At 29.5% G+C, this 21,663-nt stretch overlaps 1 protein-coding gene across 1 annotated transcript; it reads left to right on the top strand.

Moving 5' to 3' along the window:
• The first annotated feature begins 16,617 nt into the window (after nt 1-16,617).
• Nucleotides 16,618-20,132, top strand: LOC121203156 (transcription factor bHLH68). Its single transcript, XM_041093716.1, has 7 exons — nt 16,618-17,257; nt 17,649-17,979; nt 18,130-18,210; nt 18,410-18,475; nt 18,830-18,895; nt 19,108-19,164; nt 19,779-20,132. Exons 1-7 carry the CDS (start codon nt 16,995-16,997, stop codon nt 19,905-19,907), a joined length of 993 nt encoding a protein of 330 aa, XP_040949650.1. The 5' UTR covers nt 16,618-16,994; the 3' UTR covers nt 19,908-20,132.
• Nucleotides 20,133-21,663: the final 1,531 nt, after the last annotated feature.

Raw genomic sequence — 21,663 nt, 5'->3', positions numbered from 1 at the left:
GTTTTAGGCAATTCGAGATCTTAAGAAGGACCATTTGCCAAATATGTGGGTTTATTAGTGATATCAATGTGTGGGGAAAAGAAAACAAACAAAACCTTCCGATATGGGTTTTTTTTTAACCTAAATAACTAACATTATTAGAAAGAAATAATTACAAAATCCGAATATATATTATAAAGTAGACATGAAATATATATATATATAAAATACCCAAACACAAAAGTATTAAAGCTAATTCATAATTTCTTTCCTAACGGTGCTATGGAGATATGAAAAATGTAAATATCTAAAAATAAAGAAGAAAAGAACAGTTATCTTTTGCTGGAAACGCTTGGTTTAATTACTGATTACTGCAGTCAAAGTGTCGGGGTGAATCTTTTTCTTACCACGCCCGTATCTGTTGATAATAATTGTGTAAATCCCTAAGAAACAGTCATTACCACGCGTGCACCATGATCCGACGCTCTATAACGGCTGAAACATATGAACGCAAGAGATATTTCCACGTCACCGTATGGTATAGTTGTCCAAACATAATGGCGCTTAGTTGTTGGGGTTGACGGAGGTAAACTGTAATGATTGAGTCATTGACTCTTTGACCGCCGTCCTAATCCATCCTTTTACCCCCACCATCTCCTAAATGAAAAGAAAAAAGAATTTACAAATTAAATTAAAATATTTTATTATCATCTTATAAGAACATATGTGTGATAATATACTGATTCATTTTTTAAACTTCACTGGTGATGTGATAATCTCCTTTTTTACATACAAATTCCTAATCATTAATTGTTCTGTTATTAACATTATGTTTTTATTCATAGGAAAAAAAAGTTTAATCACTATTTAGATGTTAAGAGTAGAGTAGAGTGAGGACCATACAATTGTATTTATGGAACTACTTGATGAGGAAAATTCCTACGAGTTTTACATCAAAAAGTGCAAACATTTTCCTTCACTTTTATTTATTTATTTATTTATTTGCCCAAACATTCCTTCACTTTTATATAATAATTACTAATAAATACCTTCTTTTATTCTGTCTATATAATCTGTCCATCTCAATTACAAAAAATAAAAATAACTACTATCTATAATCCGTATTTAAAATTTTTATTAAAAACATTTTCTAGTCAATATTATATTTTTCATTATATTCTAGTCAACTTTAAAGCTTATGTCATGAATTGAATTCCAACCTTATTAAGAGTTAATTAAAAATAAATTATATTTTTAACACATTAAAAAGAAGTCCTCCTCCCACAAATATTTTCGCATTTTTTATTCTTCTTGTCTACAAAAATGAATCAAATTTAAACATAAAATTTTAAAGGTAACAAATTTTTGTAAATTTAGGATATGCCACCTATTTAATTTCATTTTAATTTAATTTCAACTTCTTAAGCCCCCACATAAAATGTAATAATTGGTTGTGTTTTGAAGGGGAGGCTGAGTGCGTTGCATCACTGTGAAAAAGAAAGCCGCCCACTAAGAGCTGCCATTTGGTAAGTAGGTCCAATCGGCAATGTTTTATTTTATCTTTCTTATTTAGTTGTAAAGATGGCATGCTTCCTCAATACCATATTTCTCTGTCGATTTTCCCTTTTTTTTTTTTTAGTTAGTTTCGAATTGAACAATAATAATGCGAAGCAAATCAACTTTATTTTTGGATTTAAAATGAATACTATAATCTGCAAAGGTTTCATAATCTCCACGTACGAGATCCTGTCTTTCAAGATTTTCAATAATAAAATTAAGAAAAAACTATTTTTCCTATCAATCAAACCAACAATTGTAGGTTAAAACTAAGAATTTAACTGTTTTTTTTTATATTTTTTTATGTCCGGGATCTTTGACTGTTCCTCTCAATAAAATTTTCTCTAAATTTTAAATTTAGATATTCCCTAAGAGTAAATAAATTTATTTTTAATGCTTTGATAGCTATTAATAAAATTTAGCTTAACAAATCAAATTTTAAATAAATTATATTATTCTTATTTTTGTTTGATTAGATTAGTTGAATTTTCAGATTTTATTAAGCGATCCTTTTCCAACACGAGTGCTATCCTTTTAAAGACTTGGCCATCATCGACATGAGTGAGATTTAACGTTTTCAAATTCTTAATTAATTTATTTTTTAATCCTAAGTATGTAAGTGTAAAAATACAGAAATTGTAACCACCATATTAAGTGTTATCCTTCGGAGCACCATATAATGGTATGTTCTACTAATAATATATATAATAATCAAATGTTATTTATAACATACTAATTATTCATGTATTGTTTATGTGATCCAGCATATAAATATCTATATTCATGACGGAATACAATTATATACTCATCTACAATTAAGAAACATGGTCCCTGTATTATTTAAAATAAAGCGGTTGTCATTGATGGAGTTGTAATAGATTGGACCAAAGTTGTAATAGAGTGGTTAGAAGAATTAATTTTTGTGCGGTTAAATTGACTCAACGGTCGATTCAATATATTTTCAAAGATTTTAATAAAGAAGTCGATAATCTAACTAAAATAGACGTTGATAATAAGAGTAAAATTTTACTTTATGAGAGCTTGGATGTATCTAGGAAATTTGTTGGATTCAATTGAACAGTGATCTATTTATAGAATTAAGTTATTGACTAATAAAAATAAAGACTTATTATGTTGTATTACTTGCGTGAGTTTTTAAATTTCATAGAAGAAAAAAATAGAACGAAAGTTTGTTTGTTTGTTTGGATGATATGTTTGTTTATATTTATTTTAATTTTTTAGGTTATGTTTGGACAGTTCAGAGTAATTGAATGAAAGTTTAATTATTAGAGTAGTAATTACACAAATTGTAATTATACAATTACATGATTTATATTTTCAAAAGTATTTATTATTATAAAAAAATTTATTAGCACAATAAAAAAAATTCTAAACAAGTAATAAATTAAAATCAAATCATGATATGTATATTATTTTAGTTCAAAAAAGTAGTTGATAACACAATTGTTAATAAAAATAAACATCATATGTAATTTTATCTAATTGCTCTAGTGTTCTATATTTGTTGAGTTATTCCCCTTAATATTTAACATAAGATCCGTTTCATCAAATGTTGATCCTTAATTAAGTTCATCGTCACGTGAATCTGTACCATTAAGATTATCAAGATTTTCTTTTCCATGTACTCTTTGAAGTATAGATCATCCCAAATCCACCTATGAATAAAGCTATAAAGTATGCAACATGCTCGTATGATCCAACTTTATCTTTTTTACGTTATGCTAAAGTGATATTGTTAATATTGGAAATATTTCTTTAAAACAACAAAAGTTCTCTCAAGTCTCAACTACGTTTCAAGAGTTTACAAGTCGTCTCTCGTGCTCGTGTCTAGCTCCATTTTCTCAAATGGTATCTTATCTCACAATATAATGCTAGAAAACATTTTATATTTGCATAATTAACATCTACCATGTAGTATTTGGGTTCACAATACAAATAGTTTGTAATTTAGGTTATAACCATTTTTATAATATGTAAATTAAGTGAAAAATAATATAACATTTATAATAATAAAAAATCATAAAATGTCCAATAACTTTCATAGCACTTCCTATAAATAATATAACTTTTTTCCATAATTTTATAAAGTTATTTTTTATAAATAAGTTGTGATAAAAAAACTATAACATTTTTTAAACGAATAAGCATATTATTTTTGCAATATATATCATAAACACATAAATAAGTTATGCCCATACTTCTTAACTATAACCTTTTATTAATAAATATATTTTAATACTTTTATAAAATGTAAATTATTTTTTATAATAAAATTTTTGACCATGATTTTAAAAAAATAATATTTAAATAATATATTTTTTGTTATAACTTTATAAAATACATATAAATTTTTAAGATTTATAATGTAATAAATACTTGACCATGACTATCTCAATTACCCATACATGTTCATGCTTATAATATAAAAACTTATAACTTAAACTTGTATAAAAATTATTTTTTTTAAATCGAGTTTGGTATAATTACCTAAATAGGTGAAGAATAATGAGGGACTAAATCACAATTTTACCAAATTAAGTGATGACTCAATGATGGAATTTTAAAAGATCATAAAGGGTAAAATAGTCAATTAGAAAGAGAGAGAACTCTAGAAGGCAATGATGATATTAGAGATATTTTGATGATATTTTATAATTATTTAATTAGATAAATATTATTTTATTAATATTTTAATGAGATATTTTATTATTATTTTATTTAGTATAAAAGGAAAGAAAGACGAAGAATTTTCATCATCTATCCATGCACCCACGTGAGAAGAGAAGAGAAGAAAAAAATTTTCTTTATTTACAATTTGGTCCTTTTACCAAAAATTCACCATTTTCACTTAGAAATCAAAAGAATTTCCATAGCTACCAAGAGAGAAAAATAATAAGGAGACAATGGGGAGCTAGAATATCAAGTTAGATTCAAGAAATAGTAGCTGAAGGAGAGAGAAAATCAAGTTAAAGATTGAAATCAATAGGACAAGATCAAGATTTCGTAGATACTTGTGAAAAAGGAAAATAGTGAAATAGTCCCTGAACTTCTACAATTATTACAATTCAATTTAGGTAAGTTTGTATGGTTAAACTTTAATGTTTATATGTAAGACCATAGCTGGGCTATGGCATTCTGATGATAAGACCATAACTGGGTTATGACACTATGAACGTAAGACCATGGTTGGACCATAATAGTGTTTATATGTAAGACCATAGCTGGGTTATGGCATTCTGATGATAAGACCATAACTAGGTTATGGCACTACAAATGTAAAGGATGAATTGACGGCAAATTATCCAAATAAATCTAGGTTCAACATTTGTTGCGAACTTTTGTGTTTACTTTCTGTTTAGCTCTCATGAGCTTCTGTTTAGCCTTCGGGCTTCTGAAAATGATGTACTCATATCCGTAAGTCGTTCTTCAAATGATAAAATAACAGGAGTTGTTTTTGGATGATATATGTATATGAAGAAACAGTAAGAGAATGATGTGTGTCATGATATGTATATATATCAATATCTTGATATGTTGATACATGGAAATTATGTAACTTGTGATGAGTAATAAACTCAAGTGTGATATGTTGATAAAATAAGTTTATCAATGTTGAATTTATATGAAATATGTTCAAGTATGCTAACAAGTGTTGTTGTTGACGCTCAGACAAGTGCCAAGTTACTGGTTAAATGGTAATATGTTTATTATATGATGCGTTGAAAGGGTAAGTGCTCAAATGAAAATATACTTGTGCTCATGAAAGAATGGTAAGTTTTAAGTTATGCAATTTCTTATAAAATGAGTTATTGTGTGATTAATTTGAAAAAGCTTTATGTTTAAATGCACTAGCTTGTATCTATGGTTGAATGATATGCTTATGACTGATGTGTTATGCATATGGAATGAGTGTGGAAAGTAAAGAAAAGCAAATGAAAATAAAGAAATTTGGAAGAGTTAAAGTTGTTTAAAATCCTACTATGTTAGGAATATTATGTATAAGTGACACTGTAGATTTATTCACTTAGTGAGTTGTTAAATATAACTTCATGAGTATTGTGGTAGCAATATTAGATTATTCTTGATAAGTATAAATTTCATATTTGAAAAAGAAGAACTATGATTAGAATTTATACGAGCTTACTAAGCATTCATTGCTTACGTATTTGTTTTCTTTTACTTTTCAGATTATCGGAAGCTCGATTCGGTTGGAAGCTTGTCGGAGATATATCACACTATCCATCGGTTTTATCGGTATTTTCAAATATTTTGATTTTGTTTATAATGACATGTATAAGTATTTTGTTTAATGATGGCTTATATGTAGTGTGTTGAGTTTAGCCATTTATTTTGGCTTGTTTGAATGTCTAATTATGGCTTGTTGATATGTGTACTGTTGATTGTAGATAGACACAAAATTGGGTGAGAAATATGACTTGTAAAATGACCTATTTTCATCCACATGGGCAGAGACACGGGCGTGCGTCTCAACCGTGTGTGACACATGGCAAGGTGACACGGTTGTGTGTCCCCTGTATCTTAAATTTGCACATAACAGAATGCTTACATAGCCTAGAACACGGGCGTGTGACTTGGGCGTGTGTGACCCAAGTTAGTATACTCACACGGGCACGGGCACGGGCTGAAACACGGTCGTGTGACCCCTGCAGTGTTGGAAACTTTAAATATTTTCAAAAAAATTTTAAGTTTTCAACTTAGTCCCTATATGTTTCTAATGTGTAAATTTGAGCCTCGAGGGCTCGTTTAAGGGACAATATGTATGATTTTGATTAGTTTCAAATATGAATGCTAGATGAAATGAAATGCCTGATAATTAATTTGTAAACTTCGGTAATGCTCCGTAACCCTGTTTCGGCGACAGATTCGGGTTAGGGGCGTTACATTAATCCATCATCTTATAAATGGAAAGAGATGGGATTGCTTGGATTGATGCTCGCAAGGATTTATTTATTGTGAAATTATGTTATTACTCTTTTAAATTATGGGTAAATTACATCACACTTGATTTAATTATGGGCTCGTGTTACAACAGAATGACGTGATAATTAAAAAATTAGTATAATATTAAATTTAGTTCTTAAATTTTACATATTATATCAATTTACTCATAATTTTTAAAATTTACCATGCGTGTGTAAGGAGGCTGATGTAGGCTTAATCACTCTATACTATGGTTCAGAATAAATGACAAAATACATCTCATAATAGACATTTTCTTTGTGTGTCCTGCAATGATAACCTGACAATAGATTCACCATGCCAACAAACACGAAACCTCTCTTATAAATACCTTTAGACACGAGGAAGAAGGGATCCATCCTCAAGCCTCCTTACTGCTTTCAGCATAACAACTTTAGCTCTTTGCTCACTCACCTCCTTCGGCTCTCTGCCAACCTTAGTGAACCGGTTTCTATTAGCACTATCACATCCTCATTCATACTTTGTTGATATCCAGTATTAACAATAATTAATTTAAAAAATACAAAAACTAGATTTAATGAAATCAAAATAAAAAAATCAACAATTTACTTGTAATACAAAAATAATAACGAAATTTAAGTATCGTATTAAACATCTTAAAAATATCTAACATAAAGGTTATTTAATTATTAATTTTAAATAAAAAAATTAGCAACAATATTATATTTGCAAGCATAAAAAATAAAATTCGATCTCCAAAAATCACAGTCCAATTATAAAAAAGAAAAAAGAAGTTTTTATTTTTGAATAAAAAATTAATGTCACTCGACAGTGTTTCTCTATTTATGTCGGGGTAGTCTTAAGTTGGTCAAAAAGACATAAAAGCTGAGGTAGCAGGCAAACTCTGGGATTGACCGATCTTCTTAATTTAATGCAATCTCAGATTAACTCTGAATGGATCATGGAATGATAAAAAAAAAAAAGGCAAAAATATATTGGAGTGAATTAAATGCTGTCCAAAAATGAAGTATAAATATTAAATATATTTTTGAATAATTAAACTCACATGCTCTTCCGTCTGTTTGCTAAAAAAACCAGATCATCATGCATAAATATTAAAAAAAGAATATACAGAAAAGGGGATAGTAGTGGAAATTTAATTGCAGGAATATTTTAAAATTTCACAAAAAGAAAAAGAATAAGAAAAAGAAAAAATTGTCAATTGATCATAGCATAAACAGTGGCAGGAATGATGGCAACAGCAACATTTTACCCCTTTTGGTTCATGCATTTTTCTTCTTTTGCTTACATACCTTGATAGGTGATATAATTAGAGCTCATCATATAATCTTGCCTTCTGTATTTGTTTATGTTTATGGACTAAATACCCTAAATATTATAATGACCAAATAAATTAAAACTCAAAAGAATATGCATGAAGCTCAAACTATAGTAATTATTCCACTTACGAAGACCTGATAATAGTACCTATCAAGGGATGAGGCATACAATAACAAACGGACTGCATGTACATCCTACTAAAAAACACATCATCAATAAGTTATTAAACCTCTGTTTTTACAAGTTTTCAATCATCCTTAACATAAAATATTCTTTTTGACTCATCTTTGATAAGTAGCAGTTTTAAAACTTGTGACTAACATCTACTTCTTAATGAGCCTATAGAACGTGGAGATTTAATCACTGGACTCATTCTAGTAGTTGTATATAATACATTTATTAAAATATGTTTTATCAATCATATATGAATGTATCATGTTGCATTTATTCTACATTTTCTTGTGTATATTTCATAAAAACAGCATGGTCAACGAAAATAATTAAAAATAAGTCATTTTTTCTATAAATTAACTTACCCTTTTATAGAATGCAAGTTATTTTTTTAAAAAAAGAGCTCATTTAAAAAAAATTAACTTGAATCAAACCTAATATTATTATATTAATAATATCTTTTTTATTTTTAATATGTTAAAATATAATATTAAATATTACAATTTTCAATATTATAAAATATACATATTTAATGTTTATTTTAATAATATAAAAAATTATTAATATGTTTTGTTATCTTAATAAATTATTTAATATTATAACTTTTGTTTTAATAATAAATTTTAAAAACAATAATTTTATATTTTAAAAAATATTTTTAATATATTGTTGAAAAATATTTATATTAATATTTTAATAAAAATACATATTATAATTATAAATATATTAATAATAAATATTTTATAGTATAACATATGAGTATCTGTTTAAATCATGCTTAACTTTATTTATCCCCTTCAACTCTAATATGTCAACATCCACTCTCATGTATGTAATATATTTAATTCAAATTAAGTTTTAATAAGAAATGATTTATTATTAAGTTTCTATATGATATTAATTATTATAAAATATTATCTTCTTATAAAATAAATTTCGATCGTAGAAAATGATTTCAAGGAAATTTAGTGAAGAAAAAAAATACACAAAATCATTAAAAACACCAAAAAAGAAATCAAAATTTTCAAAAATTCAATCTATTTTTCAATCATTTTCCGGAAGCTATTTTAAATAAAAAGAATGGCAACTTTAATGAATTTAGTGGGTTTAAAGTGATAAATCTGAAAACAAAAGAATATATACTCTTGAGGCCTCACCATTGTTGGTTGAAGATATGATGAAGAAATTTTGGAGATTGTCCTTATTATCAAAATTAACCAGTTGCTGGTCTTAATCCATGGATGCTCAACTTTTAATTTCCAGGGATCAAAAAATAATTGCGGCATTCTTTTTATGAATGTAAATTGAAAAAAGTAGGTTGCCCCATAGTGTTCTTTAGTTTCTTTTACCGAATTGTTTCTTTCAATGAACAGAGAAAATTCAGCTTGTTTTTCCAAGCATATGGAATTCATTTTAAGTACCTCTATTATCTTGTGTTTTCTTCAAAAATGCTTTCTCACCCTAAAAAAAAGCTAAATGTTTGCTTACACATTCATCACTCAAATTTCACTTTAAAACAACAAACAGTAACTCCATTAAAAGAAAAAAAATTATATTCTGGAATTTCCTTTTACTGATTGCAGCCCATGAATATGGTGGTGGTTCTAAAATGACTGGTCAAATTTTTTTGTCAATTAAAACAGTAATGTGGACGACGGCCGAGTCAAAATCAACCCAAACTAACGCGCTATAATTAAACAGTATGAATTAGAGACCAAGTGCAGCTCTAAGCATTGTAAATAAACCCGGGATACTTGGTTCATACAATCATCCATGATAACAAGACATTTACGATTGGTTATCATGTTGGAAAAGAAAAGTGGATGAAAACACAAAGGGCCACATCTTTACCAAACAAGAAACAGGAAAAAAATTTGGTTTTTCAAACAGACGTGCATTTCCTTCGTTGAGCCTACAAGATTGATTATATTACATGTGCTCTTCATTTTCCATAATCACTGCAGCTAAGGATAGAACTGAATTATTGGTGAGGACCTAGCTGTTTATACACACATATATAAACCATTCAATTAAGGGTGCAAGTGTCTTAACTCAGTAGCAAACACCTCATCGATAACGATATAAGGGTAGGGTCCTTGGAAGTGACTAGCAGGAAATGTAAGATGTTTAAGTATTTCTACCATAATTCAACAAAAATAAATCAACAGGGAGGGACAAAAGCTCTATATTCATGACCCTGTCCTGGACCATGAAATTTTCTTTCTTTCTTTTTTTTTGGGGGGGGGGGGTGTTTATGAAGCAACACTAACTAGATTAAGAGAAGGGAACTTTCATGAAGAGGAAAAAAAAAACGTAATTAAATTGCTGTTAAATGAAAGCTAAGCAAAATGACATTTCATAAAACATAAGTGACAGTTTGGATCTAACATGTTTACTCATTAATTTTCAAAGATAATGATGTGAACCTAATTACACTGCATGACAGAAACAAATATACATGGAATTTTTCATAAGAGAAAAGGTTTCAAAATTTTAGATTTTAGACTAATATCTGCTACACAAGCAGCCAATTAAATGGAAAAAGAAAGAAAAAAAGAAGGGAAAAGGATTTGCAAGGTCTTAAGTTTCATATTAAAGACGGCACCGGTGAGGGGTAGCTATCAGGAATTATTATAGGAAATTAAAAACATGGATCTGTCATGCATTAAAATCTGGGAATATTTTTTGCAGATGGATTGGACCAATCGTATGAAAATGTAACAGAAAGGGTTTGGGAATTGATCATCAACATATTCTGCTTTACCCATGTTGATAACACTTTGACCATTTGATATGGCAAAATCAATCAAATATTATATGACAAAAACCAAACAACGAAACCCATGCAAGGAATATTGAGGAAAGTGGTTAAAAGTTTTAAATGAGATATTGTGTTTATTCCCTTTGGGTTCTTAAAACTATGATAACGATGGAAACCTAATCTCAGTTGCAGACTGAAAATGGAAGCTCTGGAATCTACATTTTATACATGCACACATATATGTACTACAGCCAAAATAAACCACATATACGGATTGCATTATCGGATAGTGTCAACTTCCAAATAAATTAGTTTTTAGGTGTGTAATAATTATAGCATGAGAACCCCATGTAAATCTAACATCCGCAGAATGTAATAACCGGCAAATTGGGTATGAAAAAACAAAACCAAAATATGGCTGATATTTCTTCTTCTCTGCTCCTATTCCATCCCTGTTTCTCTTTGCTGTAACATGTTTGTGGTGAGTAAGTAGCGTGTGGGATAAAGTTGGAAGAGAATAGTGACAAAAGCACCTACCTCTACATTATTTGGGTATTGAATAAATCTTTTACGAGAGAATCTAACCTTAAAATTGGGTTAGATATGGAATACCCAAATCCCACCAATTCATTTTCCCCAATATGACATGGCTTTGGCTGTTTTTCTTTGTCTCTTCTGCTACCGACCTCATCAACAAATGGTGAAATGCGATAACTCAAAATGATCTTTCATGGACGGAATTTTCCATCACATATCGATTACACGTCAATATGGTAGAATTGGTAATCTTGGAATTGAAAATATAAAACACAACACCAGCAATTATTCAACTTACTGAAATTTTATACAAAACAAAACACAAATGCACGAATACAATGTTAATGTTTGGGGTGTTGGGGGAGTAGCAGGACAAGTTGAATGTTACAAGAAAAAGAGCCTAGAATTTCATAGTTGCAGAACAGACAAGCCTACAAGGTCTGGACTAATCAGTTTATGGTGCTTATTAGACCTAAACCCCATCCCTGAAATAGACTGAAATGCTAGCAAGTAAGTGCGGAAAAGATTAAAAACATATAATGATAAGGTGCTGGGGGGCCGGCCAGTTTTTCTTTCACTACAAACAAGGAATGAGGTGCTCTCAGAGAAACTTGTTATGTTTGGTGAAATTGCTAAAACAGAGATAGGAGGAGTAAAAATTAATGAGCTGCTGATTTTGTCTTCTTGCACCACAATCATGTTTGGGTATAAATGGGGAATGGCCTGTAGCCAAATATAACCCTCAATCTTTGATGTAGAGAAACCAATAATTTGTAATCTTCATTTGTGTTTTGGGTCATCTTATTCCATGTATCATTATTATATTTACGTTGTTATACCTCGTATATAAATTATAATTTCTTAATAATTCATATTAAATAAATCTTTTATCTTCAAAATAAAATTATATGTATCTTTATATTCACTTCTTATCCTTTTGTGTTATAATTTATTTAATCACCCCCCCCCAAAAAAAACCTTTAGGTAAGTTGATAAAAAGTTAAATTAAGCTCTTAAAAAAACTTATATGGAATCCTCCATAACAATAAATGTCAACAAATATAAAAATTATTAAAAAAAATCACATCAAATACACATTCAAATTCAAATAAATTTAAACAATTATTTATCCAAATTTATTTTAGACATGATTCAAAGTATTATAAAAATATTACAAAATATAAATAATTATTAAAAATCATAAAACCATACAAATTTATAAATGTCATCTAGATTGCAAGTCTTATTTCTTCTTCTTATAGAATTTCTAAAACCTACTATAAATAATACAAAACTCAAATTATTTGAACATTTTACCAGATCAATATGTCATATGTCGGTTTCTATCAATTATATTAATCTTTGTTAACGTTCAAATTATTCAATAATAATTTTTATTAATAAAACACCCTAATTAGTTGTTTTTTTAATTATTGAAAGTTTAATAGTGTCAACCTTTTTTTTTTAACGTTCAATAAAAATTTAAGGATCTTTTAACTTGTTTAATTCTACAACTAAAATCATTTTATAATTGTGTAGAAACTTTATCATTTTTCAATTATTTTCTATTTTTATAGTTTTGTAGTTTAATATGTTTTTTTTATAAATACAATATGTAAGGTCATTACATATGATTACATAAATAAAAAAATAACAAAATTTGAACTTATAAATAAACTATAAAAAAATGAGTAACATTTACTGAAACAATTAAATGTTTTACAATTTGTAAAATGCAATGTTTTAACTTCATTAGGCACAATATTCAATTTATCCATCCATATAAGCTCCTGAATTTTTTATTTAATAATTATTGTTTGTTTTCGATAAATAAAAAGGGAAGATTAAAAAATCTAAGACCACTTAGAAATAATGCGGTTGTTTTTCTTAGATTTAGGAAGATTAAAAAAAAAAATTGGATTATTTAATTTATGATCCACTATATTATTTGAAATAAAAAATGACACGTGACATTTTACAATACAGCCACATGTTTTGGTATGTCAAAAATTAACAGTATTACATAGATAAACAATATAAAAGTACAACTATCAAAATAGACTTTCAAAGTAGATGTACTACATTAGAAGATTTGATAAAATTCAAGTACCAAATATGATATTATTCCATTAAATTGAATTTCAGTAAATTTTTTATATAACTATGGCTTTCAACTTCAAACTATAAAATTATGGTAATTTATAGAGATATGTACATGTGGCAAGCAGTGAATTATGACACATAAGTAAAATTTTATTTTTTATTTTAAAATCTAGCTATAGTATATATATAATTATATATAGATTATTGTAATGTTGAAAAATACACTCAAAATGATTTGGATCGAAAATTAAAACTCAACCTAATTGAAATGTTGTAGCTATTCGGAAGGCTAAGAGGCCCATTTTGTTTCAGGATTTAACGAGGCCCGTTTAGGCCCACATTTTCTGCCAATTATTTAAAAACCAGTCCTTTAACCAGTTCTTCTTCATTACAATATTTTCATTTATCGAAAATAGTTTTAAAAAAGTGTTTGGATAATTTTGTGCAAAATAATTTTTATGTTTGACAATTTTTTCCAAATTGAAAAAAAATTATTTTCAATAAAACAAATTCAGTATAAAAAGCTCATTATGTTCTTACAATATTGATTTTTTAATTTTAAAAAAACACGACATATATGGTGGAGTGGTACCCTAAAATGGATATAAATTTATATATATATATATATGAAGGATTTTAAGTTTTAACATTCAAAATATGTGTGAACTGACTAGGCGGGGCCCTTGTAGCTGTCCCAGCGAGTCACCTGGTAAAAGGCATGGGCATGGAACAAAAGAGTGAGGCTCACAAGCTTAATAGGGCCCTGATTTGATTGGCAAAGCTGTGGGGTCAACCCAACCCTTTTGGTCGTATGCTATTCGACTTGCGGCCATCAATGTGTTTCGCATTTTCTTTTTGTTGGTTTAAACTTTTACATCTTTTTTCTATAAGTTCCATTATAAAGAACAAAAAGTTTTTGTTGCTGAATTCTACATTTTTACTCTTAAAATGGTTTTTTATAAATACTGAAGCCTAATTGATAATTGAACAAAAAGCTACTTTCGCAAATTACCAATTGGACCAACCTATTTGGGCAATAAAGGGGTAGGTATCCACGCCACACACGATCGGATGCTTGAGTTCCGGTTCCTGAAATCTAACTTTACTTGAATTGGACTTTTAATCTGATATTTTAAATTTTCACTTCACTTTATTTAATAAAGCATAATTGAAAATAAAAATTTCAAACCCCTAAAATCAAATCTATCGTCTAAATTAGAACCTGTATGTCTGATTCAGTAACGAACAGCTATAATTTTGCCTGTCTTTATTCAACAAAGTTTAGAGTTTAGACTCTTTAAGTCACAATTCAAACCCAGCATAGTTCTGAAAATGACAATTCCATCATTTCATTAAAAATATCTCTAACAGCTAAAGCAACACAGTCCATAGTTTTAATAGAAACCCACCAATCCCCTTTATTATTTTTAGACTATGAAAAAAAAAAAAAGACATGAATGTTATCCATTGGACAAACAGTTACGTTCTTCGGACAACCTTTCCAGTATAAAAGTTGAAGAAGACATTGATATTGTTATTTTAAGCCCACGTTCCCATTCCATAAAGTAGTTTGTAATCTTATTTTACGAGTGAAATTGAGAATCTAGTATTAAAGAATTGGTAAGTGATTGTACGGCACTAAAATTAGGAACAACATTGGAAAGTGAAGCACTGGGGGTTAAAAAACAGCAGTGGTTAATTATGGTCAACCACTGGTTGATTTCGTTGATAGCAAGCTTACATGACTGAAAAGTGAAAACTGGGAACCCCCCAACTGTCTTAGTATATGTATATATAGCAATATTTCACAGAGGACATTTGAGGTTAGTGTTGTTCAAAATTCGATATGCTAAAAATAGAGCAAGTAAATTAGGTTTAACAAGCGTATTTTTTAGAATAATTGGGTATTCAAATGGTAGGTTTCATTGATGTTGGATCAGTCCTAAAATCTATGTATTGTACAGTTTAAAGCATTGCATGTGTTGTCTTTATTAAAAAAAAAAAGATTCTCAATTTCCTATACATTACTTATTACACACATTCTTTCACCATACCATAGATAGGAATTGACCTTCTTGTCTATATTGATTATAATAAAAAACGAGTTTACCCCAAGTGCGCCTATCTGTATATACGTATTCATGGTAAACTTATTTTCGTCTATGTTAATTATTTCATCACAAAACATTCTATTCAAAGATAAAATTGAAGGGGCGTTTTGACCTCTTTAAATAAAAATGTAATTCAATTTGAATTATAAATTAATATATGATAAAATTATATTTTCACACCATAAAAAAATTATTTAATCCCTTTAAAAATAAGAAATTATAAATTAATACATGATAAATTATATTTTGATTTATCAAGAGCTTATAATTCAATTATGATTTCCCTAAAAAGTTTCTAAGATTTGTCGGTTATTTTATTGATCCAAATTTTAGATATTACTTCAAATATTATACGTTAACATTCAAATCCTTTTGTCTTGATTTGAATGGAACAATAGTTAAAATTCTTATCGACACTCAATTGGCACGAATTTAAACTTTACCTCCATTCCCTACCTTAATATTGTAGAAAAAAGCATTCCGAGTTTTTTTTTTTAAATATATCTTATATAGTGGACACTTGTCCATATTCCATATAGCTCCTAGAAATTTATGGTAATCATCCGTTAGGCTGAAAATTTGTTGATGAAATTGATACAGAATAAGTATCATCTCTCTCTCTATAAATATTTATATATGTATATCCATGTGCATACGAAAGAGGAAGCAAGCAGCCCCTGATAATAAAATCCCAAACAATAAAATAAGAGAAAGGTATTTTGATACCAATAGTAGATCAATTATTAGAATTTACGGGTTTAGGGTTGATACTGCTGACTAAGTGTTAGTTTTGCTTTTGTGACTGGAATGATTACACAATAATAGAAAAAAGTATGATACAATCACTAAACATCGATTAATTGTCATTCAAATAATAAACAAATATAAGTAATGCATTACTATCTAAAATTCAATAAACTGATGTATTAAATACAAAATTTAATTAAATAAAATTTAAGTAATACTTATTACTGGATGACATTAAGAAAAGCATCATATATACACCTTAACCTACAAAGACCCCCCACAAAAACAAAATTCCCAAGGTAACACACCAAATAAAAAAAAAGGTGGTAGTGGGAAATAGTTTAAGGCTTTGAGGACTGAAAATACTGGCCACCAGCTTTTCTGCCCCACTTTATAATAAAGCAAAAAGCTTAGCAAAGCCAAAGAATATAAAAGAAGAAAGGGAAAGGGAAGGGAGGAAACAAATGGAAATCACAGAAACCCCATCCTTGATATCAAAATTTCTTTCAATGCCATAGACTCACCTTTTTTTTCTGAGAAGCCAAACAGGGAAGGAAGATGGTTCTTTATATAAATGAGTTTAGCAAAGCAAGTGGCCTGTTTGGTTTGAGTGCATCAACAAAAGGAAACTTTGGAAAGTGATCATAGAGAAAGTAAAAAGAGAAAAAAAGTATTGTTGGTTGTGGGGGTGAGCTTCTTTTTAATTTGAAGGATCAAAGAGGCATATGAAAATTGGAGTAGCCAGCTCATCATCATCATCAACAACAACAACAACAGTGCGATTAAGCAAACAAATGATGGCAGCTGGAAACCCTAGCATGGTTCCACCTTCGCAACAGCATTCTTCTAATCTGTTAACTCCAATAACCCCATCTCTCTTTCCCCCTCAGTATGTTCTTGGAACTTCTACTTCTCTTCTTCCTACTTCTTTGCCTGATCATCATTATCAAGAGCTTCCACCACTACAGTCATGGAGCCAACTACTCCTGTGAGCTCTCTCCACTTCGTCTCTACTTTTTTTTTTTCATGTTACTCTTACTGCTACAGCTTTGCTCTCTCTTTAATCTAATTTCATGGGCTTCTTGATCCATAATCGTACTTCTTTGGTCTCTTAGTTTACAGTTATCTTTTGCCTTTACCTTTAAAAAAAAAAAAGCTTTCTCAAACTATATCAACTTCTGGTTTTCACGACAGTTATTCCTTTTTATTTTATTAGTGCTGTTTACAAATTGAATCTCTCCCTCTTGCAATTCTCTGATATATCCGCGAATATTTTTCTTTATTTTGCTTGTGTTTGGTTACCTTAGGTAATAAGATAGCTTTGTGTAGCACATATATAATCTAATGCAATTGATAAAGTAATGATTGTGGTTGGGTAGGGGAGGATTATCTGGTGAAGAAGAAAGGTTTGGACCAAGTCATTATCAGCCTAAAAAGTTGGAAATTTGGGAAAGCCAAATCCTAAACCCATCGCCAAGGGTTCCTTCGGTTGTTGACGTAAAGCAAGAGGGTACTCAAAATAGCAACATATTCGGTCATGGCAATGATGAATTTCAAGCATCAGCAGCTGCTTGGTCCCAAATCATGCCAGTTTCCCCTCCTAGATCTTGTATTACTAGCTTAAGTAGTAACATGATAGATTTGTCTTCCTACAAAGCGGCAGATCATGAAACAACTGTTAATCAACCTGGTTTAGATCATTCTTCTAAGGTAAAAAAGAGAAAAACAAAAAACTAAACAACCCTTCTGTTTTGCTGCCGTTGCTGCCTTGCATTTATTTGGCAGACAAAATTGCCTTCGTTTATTCTCTGGGTTTTCTCATTTCTTCTTTTTCTTCTTTTTTTTGTCCTTTGGCAAAAGTGTAATAGCATAGTCGCAGGTGGGCGGTTCAAGAAGGCTAGGGTTCAGCCATCTTCAACTTCAAGCCAACCACCTCTAAAGGTAACACAGAATCTTTCTTTGTTTGCTATCTCACTTTCTCTTTATTGTCTAATTTCAAGCATGTCGTATTTCTTTTTCAGCTATTACTTGCTACCACATTATTAAAGGGTCAAAAACAGCAACATAAACAATTAACATTATTGAGTATGTGCTGAAATTTTTTTTCCCTGTATGTTTCTGCTAAATCTATCTTTTCCAGGTGAGAAAAGAGAAGCTAGGAGATAGAATAACAGCACTTCACCAGTTAGTTTCCCCATTTGGAAAGGTAAGAACTAAAAACGAAAAATTCCCTTAAACCTTCTTCTTCAATATAACCACAGAAACTGAACAAACGAGGAACAAGCTGGTACAGAATATTACACATAAAACAGTACCTATTAATTTATAATAAAACCCATAAAGGAATTGCTTTGATTCCATTATCTATTTAAAATATGAATTTTGCGGTACTGCATTGATCATCAAAGTTGAATGGACTTTCCCCCTTAACTCCTTTCTTTCTTTATTATTATTATTATTATTATTATTATTTTGTATGTAGTGGCTTTATTCTCTTTTAACATTAAAGAAGGGTTTGAAAGATGATATGGGGGGGGGGGATTGTGTGCTCTTTTTGCAGACTGACACTGCTTCTGTGTTGTTAGAAGTTATTGGGTATATCAGATTCCTTCAGGATCAAATTGAGGTGATGTTTCTTCCACACTCTTTTCTTTTTTAACACTTTCTGCCCTACTCCCAAGCTGCTCAGAAATAAGTGAGGGGTTAAAGCATGTAGTTTTTCAAGTTTCGATAATTCATGCTTCTTCTCTTAAAAACCTCATCTTTATTCTTTAGTCGTGGAAGTCATAAAAAAAAAAACATTAATTCCTTTTCCCCCCCCCCCCACTTTAAACGCAGGTTCTTAGCTCCCCTTACTTGGGTACTGCATCTCCAGGCGTGACAAACCAACAATCTGTAAGTGTACCCATACCTATCCATGTATTCCTTTCCCAATGTCAATGCAACTATGGCAAGTGATAGTAAAAACTTATATAAGTAGTTAGAGATAAATTAACTAGATGTAAAAGAATTTCAAAGATGATAAACAAATAAATCTTTAACATATTTGCCTATATAACAATTAATAAATCTAACAAGTAAATAATAAATTGGTGGGTAAATTAGATTTTCCTGAGGTGAAAGGAAAGGTATGCTTTTATTGGATCAAACACCTAGCAAAAGCAAAGTAGGGGGATAGGTGGGCTTGTACATGTGTTTACTATTTTATTCATAAAAGGAAAGCATTGAAAGAACAAGGTTCCGGATATCATCTTTTAAACACTTTTTTAAGTGAATAAAAGTTATTCATAAGCATGATTTGGAAGTGCATTAAACTAGTATATAGAAAAGGAGTTGAAGATATATGGTAGTTCTAATTAATGCTTTTTCCTCCTTTCCCTTTCCCTTTTTCATTCCCATTTCTATATTGTTTTTTAAAAGTATTTATCATCACTAACATCATCATTGCCGCTATCATACTGTGTGTGTGTGTTTTTCTTTTGGTTTTGATAATTATATTTATATAACAGGAAAAACCAAAGAGCTTGAGGAGTAGAGGGCTGTGCTTGGTTCCAGTATCTTTCACTCATCCAGTTGAAAGTGATTGTAATGGTGCTGATTACTGGGCACCGGCATTCGCAGGCGCCGGCAGCTTTTAAGGAGCTGGCGATAATCATTGAAGCTCTATTAGATGTGAATGGAATGGAATGATATAACATGATGAGCAGTCAATCTGCTGAAAATCTTAAAAAGGCTGATTGCTCTTCATGCTATGCTATTGCATTCGTTTCTAACGCCACCTGCTGAATTAAAGTGGCTTATTTAACTGATTTTCGACCCTATTTTTTCTATTAATAATTTAAGATACCTTGTATTTTAATTAATTTTCCTTTGAGCTACCACATATTGCTTCTCTTCTGTCCATGGTATTCATTTGCAAAGTTAAAAAGGGTGTTTAAACTACCTTGAGAAGGGAAAAAAAGCAATTGAACTAATCATCCTAGAAGCGTATACATATTTTGCGCATGCATGGAAGTGTATTAAAAATTCCTAATTTTCATAATCCGAAATCAAGGAAAAAAAAAGTTAGTATTAAGTACACTGCAAAGTATTCTTTTTTATTCCATAAACAAGCTTAAAAATTAGTTATGTATCTCTTTTTTTTTAAATATTTTATTATATCTTATAAGACACTTGTCAACCTCTTGACTCTATTTGTAGAGTTTAAAAACTCCACTGATAGTGTACCAAATATTATTAAATTCTTTTTGATAAAACATAATCTCCCAAAAAAAAACTTTACACCAAATTTAATTTTATAGTATAATGTCTAGTATCCAAGGAAGAAAACAAAAATGAAAACTGGGCATACTATACCGTTATTTAGTTTAATTGTATTGGGGTCACTCAAGAATCGAATTAATAAATCATACTTTTTACAAAGTAAATTATATAATTATGAGAATATTTTTTAAAAATATTTTTAAATAAAAACTCATACAAAATGAGATTTGGATTTGACACCATAATGTTTAAACCTTCAATTTCAACATTTTTTTTATAATTGGGAGAGAGAAATGAAATTTGTTAAGCTCATACTCAAGTTCTCATACCTTCAACATAATACACTTGCTATCAAATCAAGTTGGCAAACCTTCAACTTTATTATTTAACTAAAACTCCATTTGATTCTTTACATGCACACAATCAAACTTCTTGCATGTATGATGTATCCCCTTCCTTTCTCAATCAAATAATAATTTGATATATCTTCTAACCTCATTATTGTCAGATGCTAACAGTATATATATATTCTTCTAAAATACTTAAATCATAATGGAGTCACGGTATCAAGGGCGGGTGGGAGTCTTTGACTCTGACCCCCTTATTAAATGGTATAATTGTAGTTTTAATGCCTCTCTAATATGGATAGTCCAATATACTATTTTTAACACAAAATATTTGACTTCGCCCCTAAATCTTTTTATTTTTATCTCAGCTCTCTTCATATAATTCTAGATTCATCCCTATGTGGTATAGTTATAATTGTAAGTAACATTTCTTGCACCGACTACAGTGAATATGTATTATCCTGAAAACGTTTTAGAAGAAAGGAATAAAATGTAGTTTGAAATATTCCCATAAGTAACATGGTGTTGTGAATGATGGTCTGGGAAGAAAGATGGGTTTGAGAAGGGAATTTCCTTTGAGTACTTAATTCAGTAAAGTAATATTGTTGCATATTTGTATGTTAGCCAATATTGCAGGTTTGGCATGGCATGGAGTTGATTGCAGTGGCAGACCACTCATGTGCTGAAGCTGACCCTAATCGCCAAAATGGACCCCATCACCCCCATGGCTTCCTCCTTCGGGGTCTTCATTTCTACACCACTTTTTTTTGTTTAATTTACACTC

Source organism: Gossypium hirsutum, chromosome D05 (genome assembly GCF_007990345.1).
Source record: "Gossypium hirsutum isolate 1008001.06 chromosome D05, Gossypium_hirsutum_v2.1, whole genome shotgun sequence".
Lineage (NCBI taxonomy): Eukaryota > Viridiplantae > Streptophyta > Magnoliopsida > Malvales > Malvaceae > Gossypium > Gossypium hirsutum.
The sequence above is the reverse complement of the archived record's forward strand: the minus strand, read 5'-3'. Positions and strand labels throughout refer to the sequence as shown.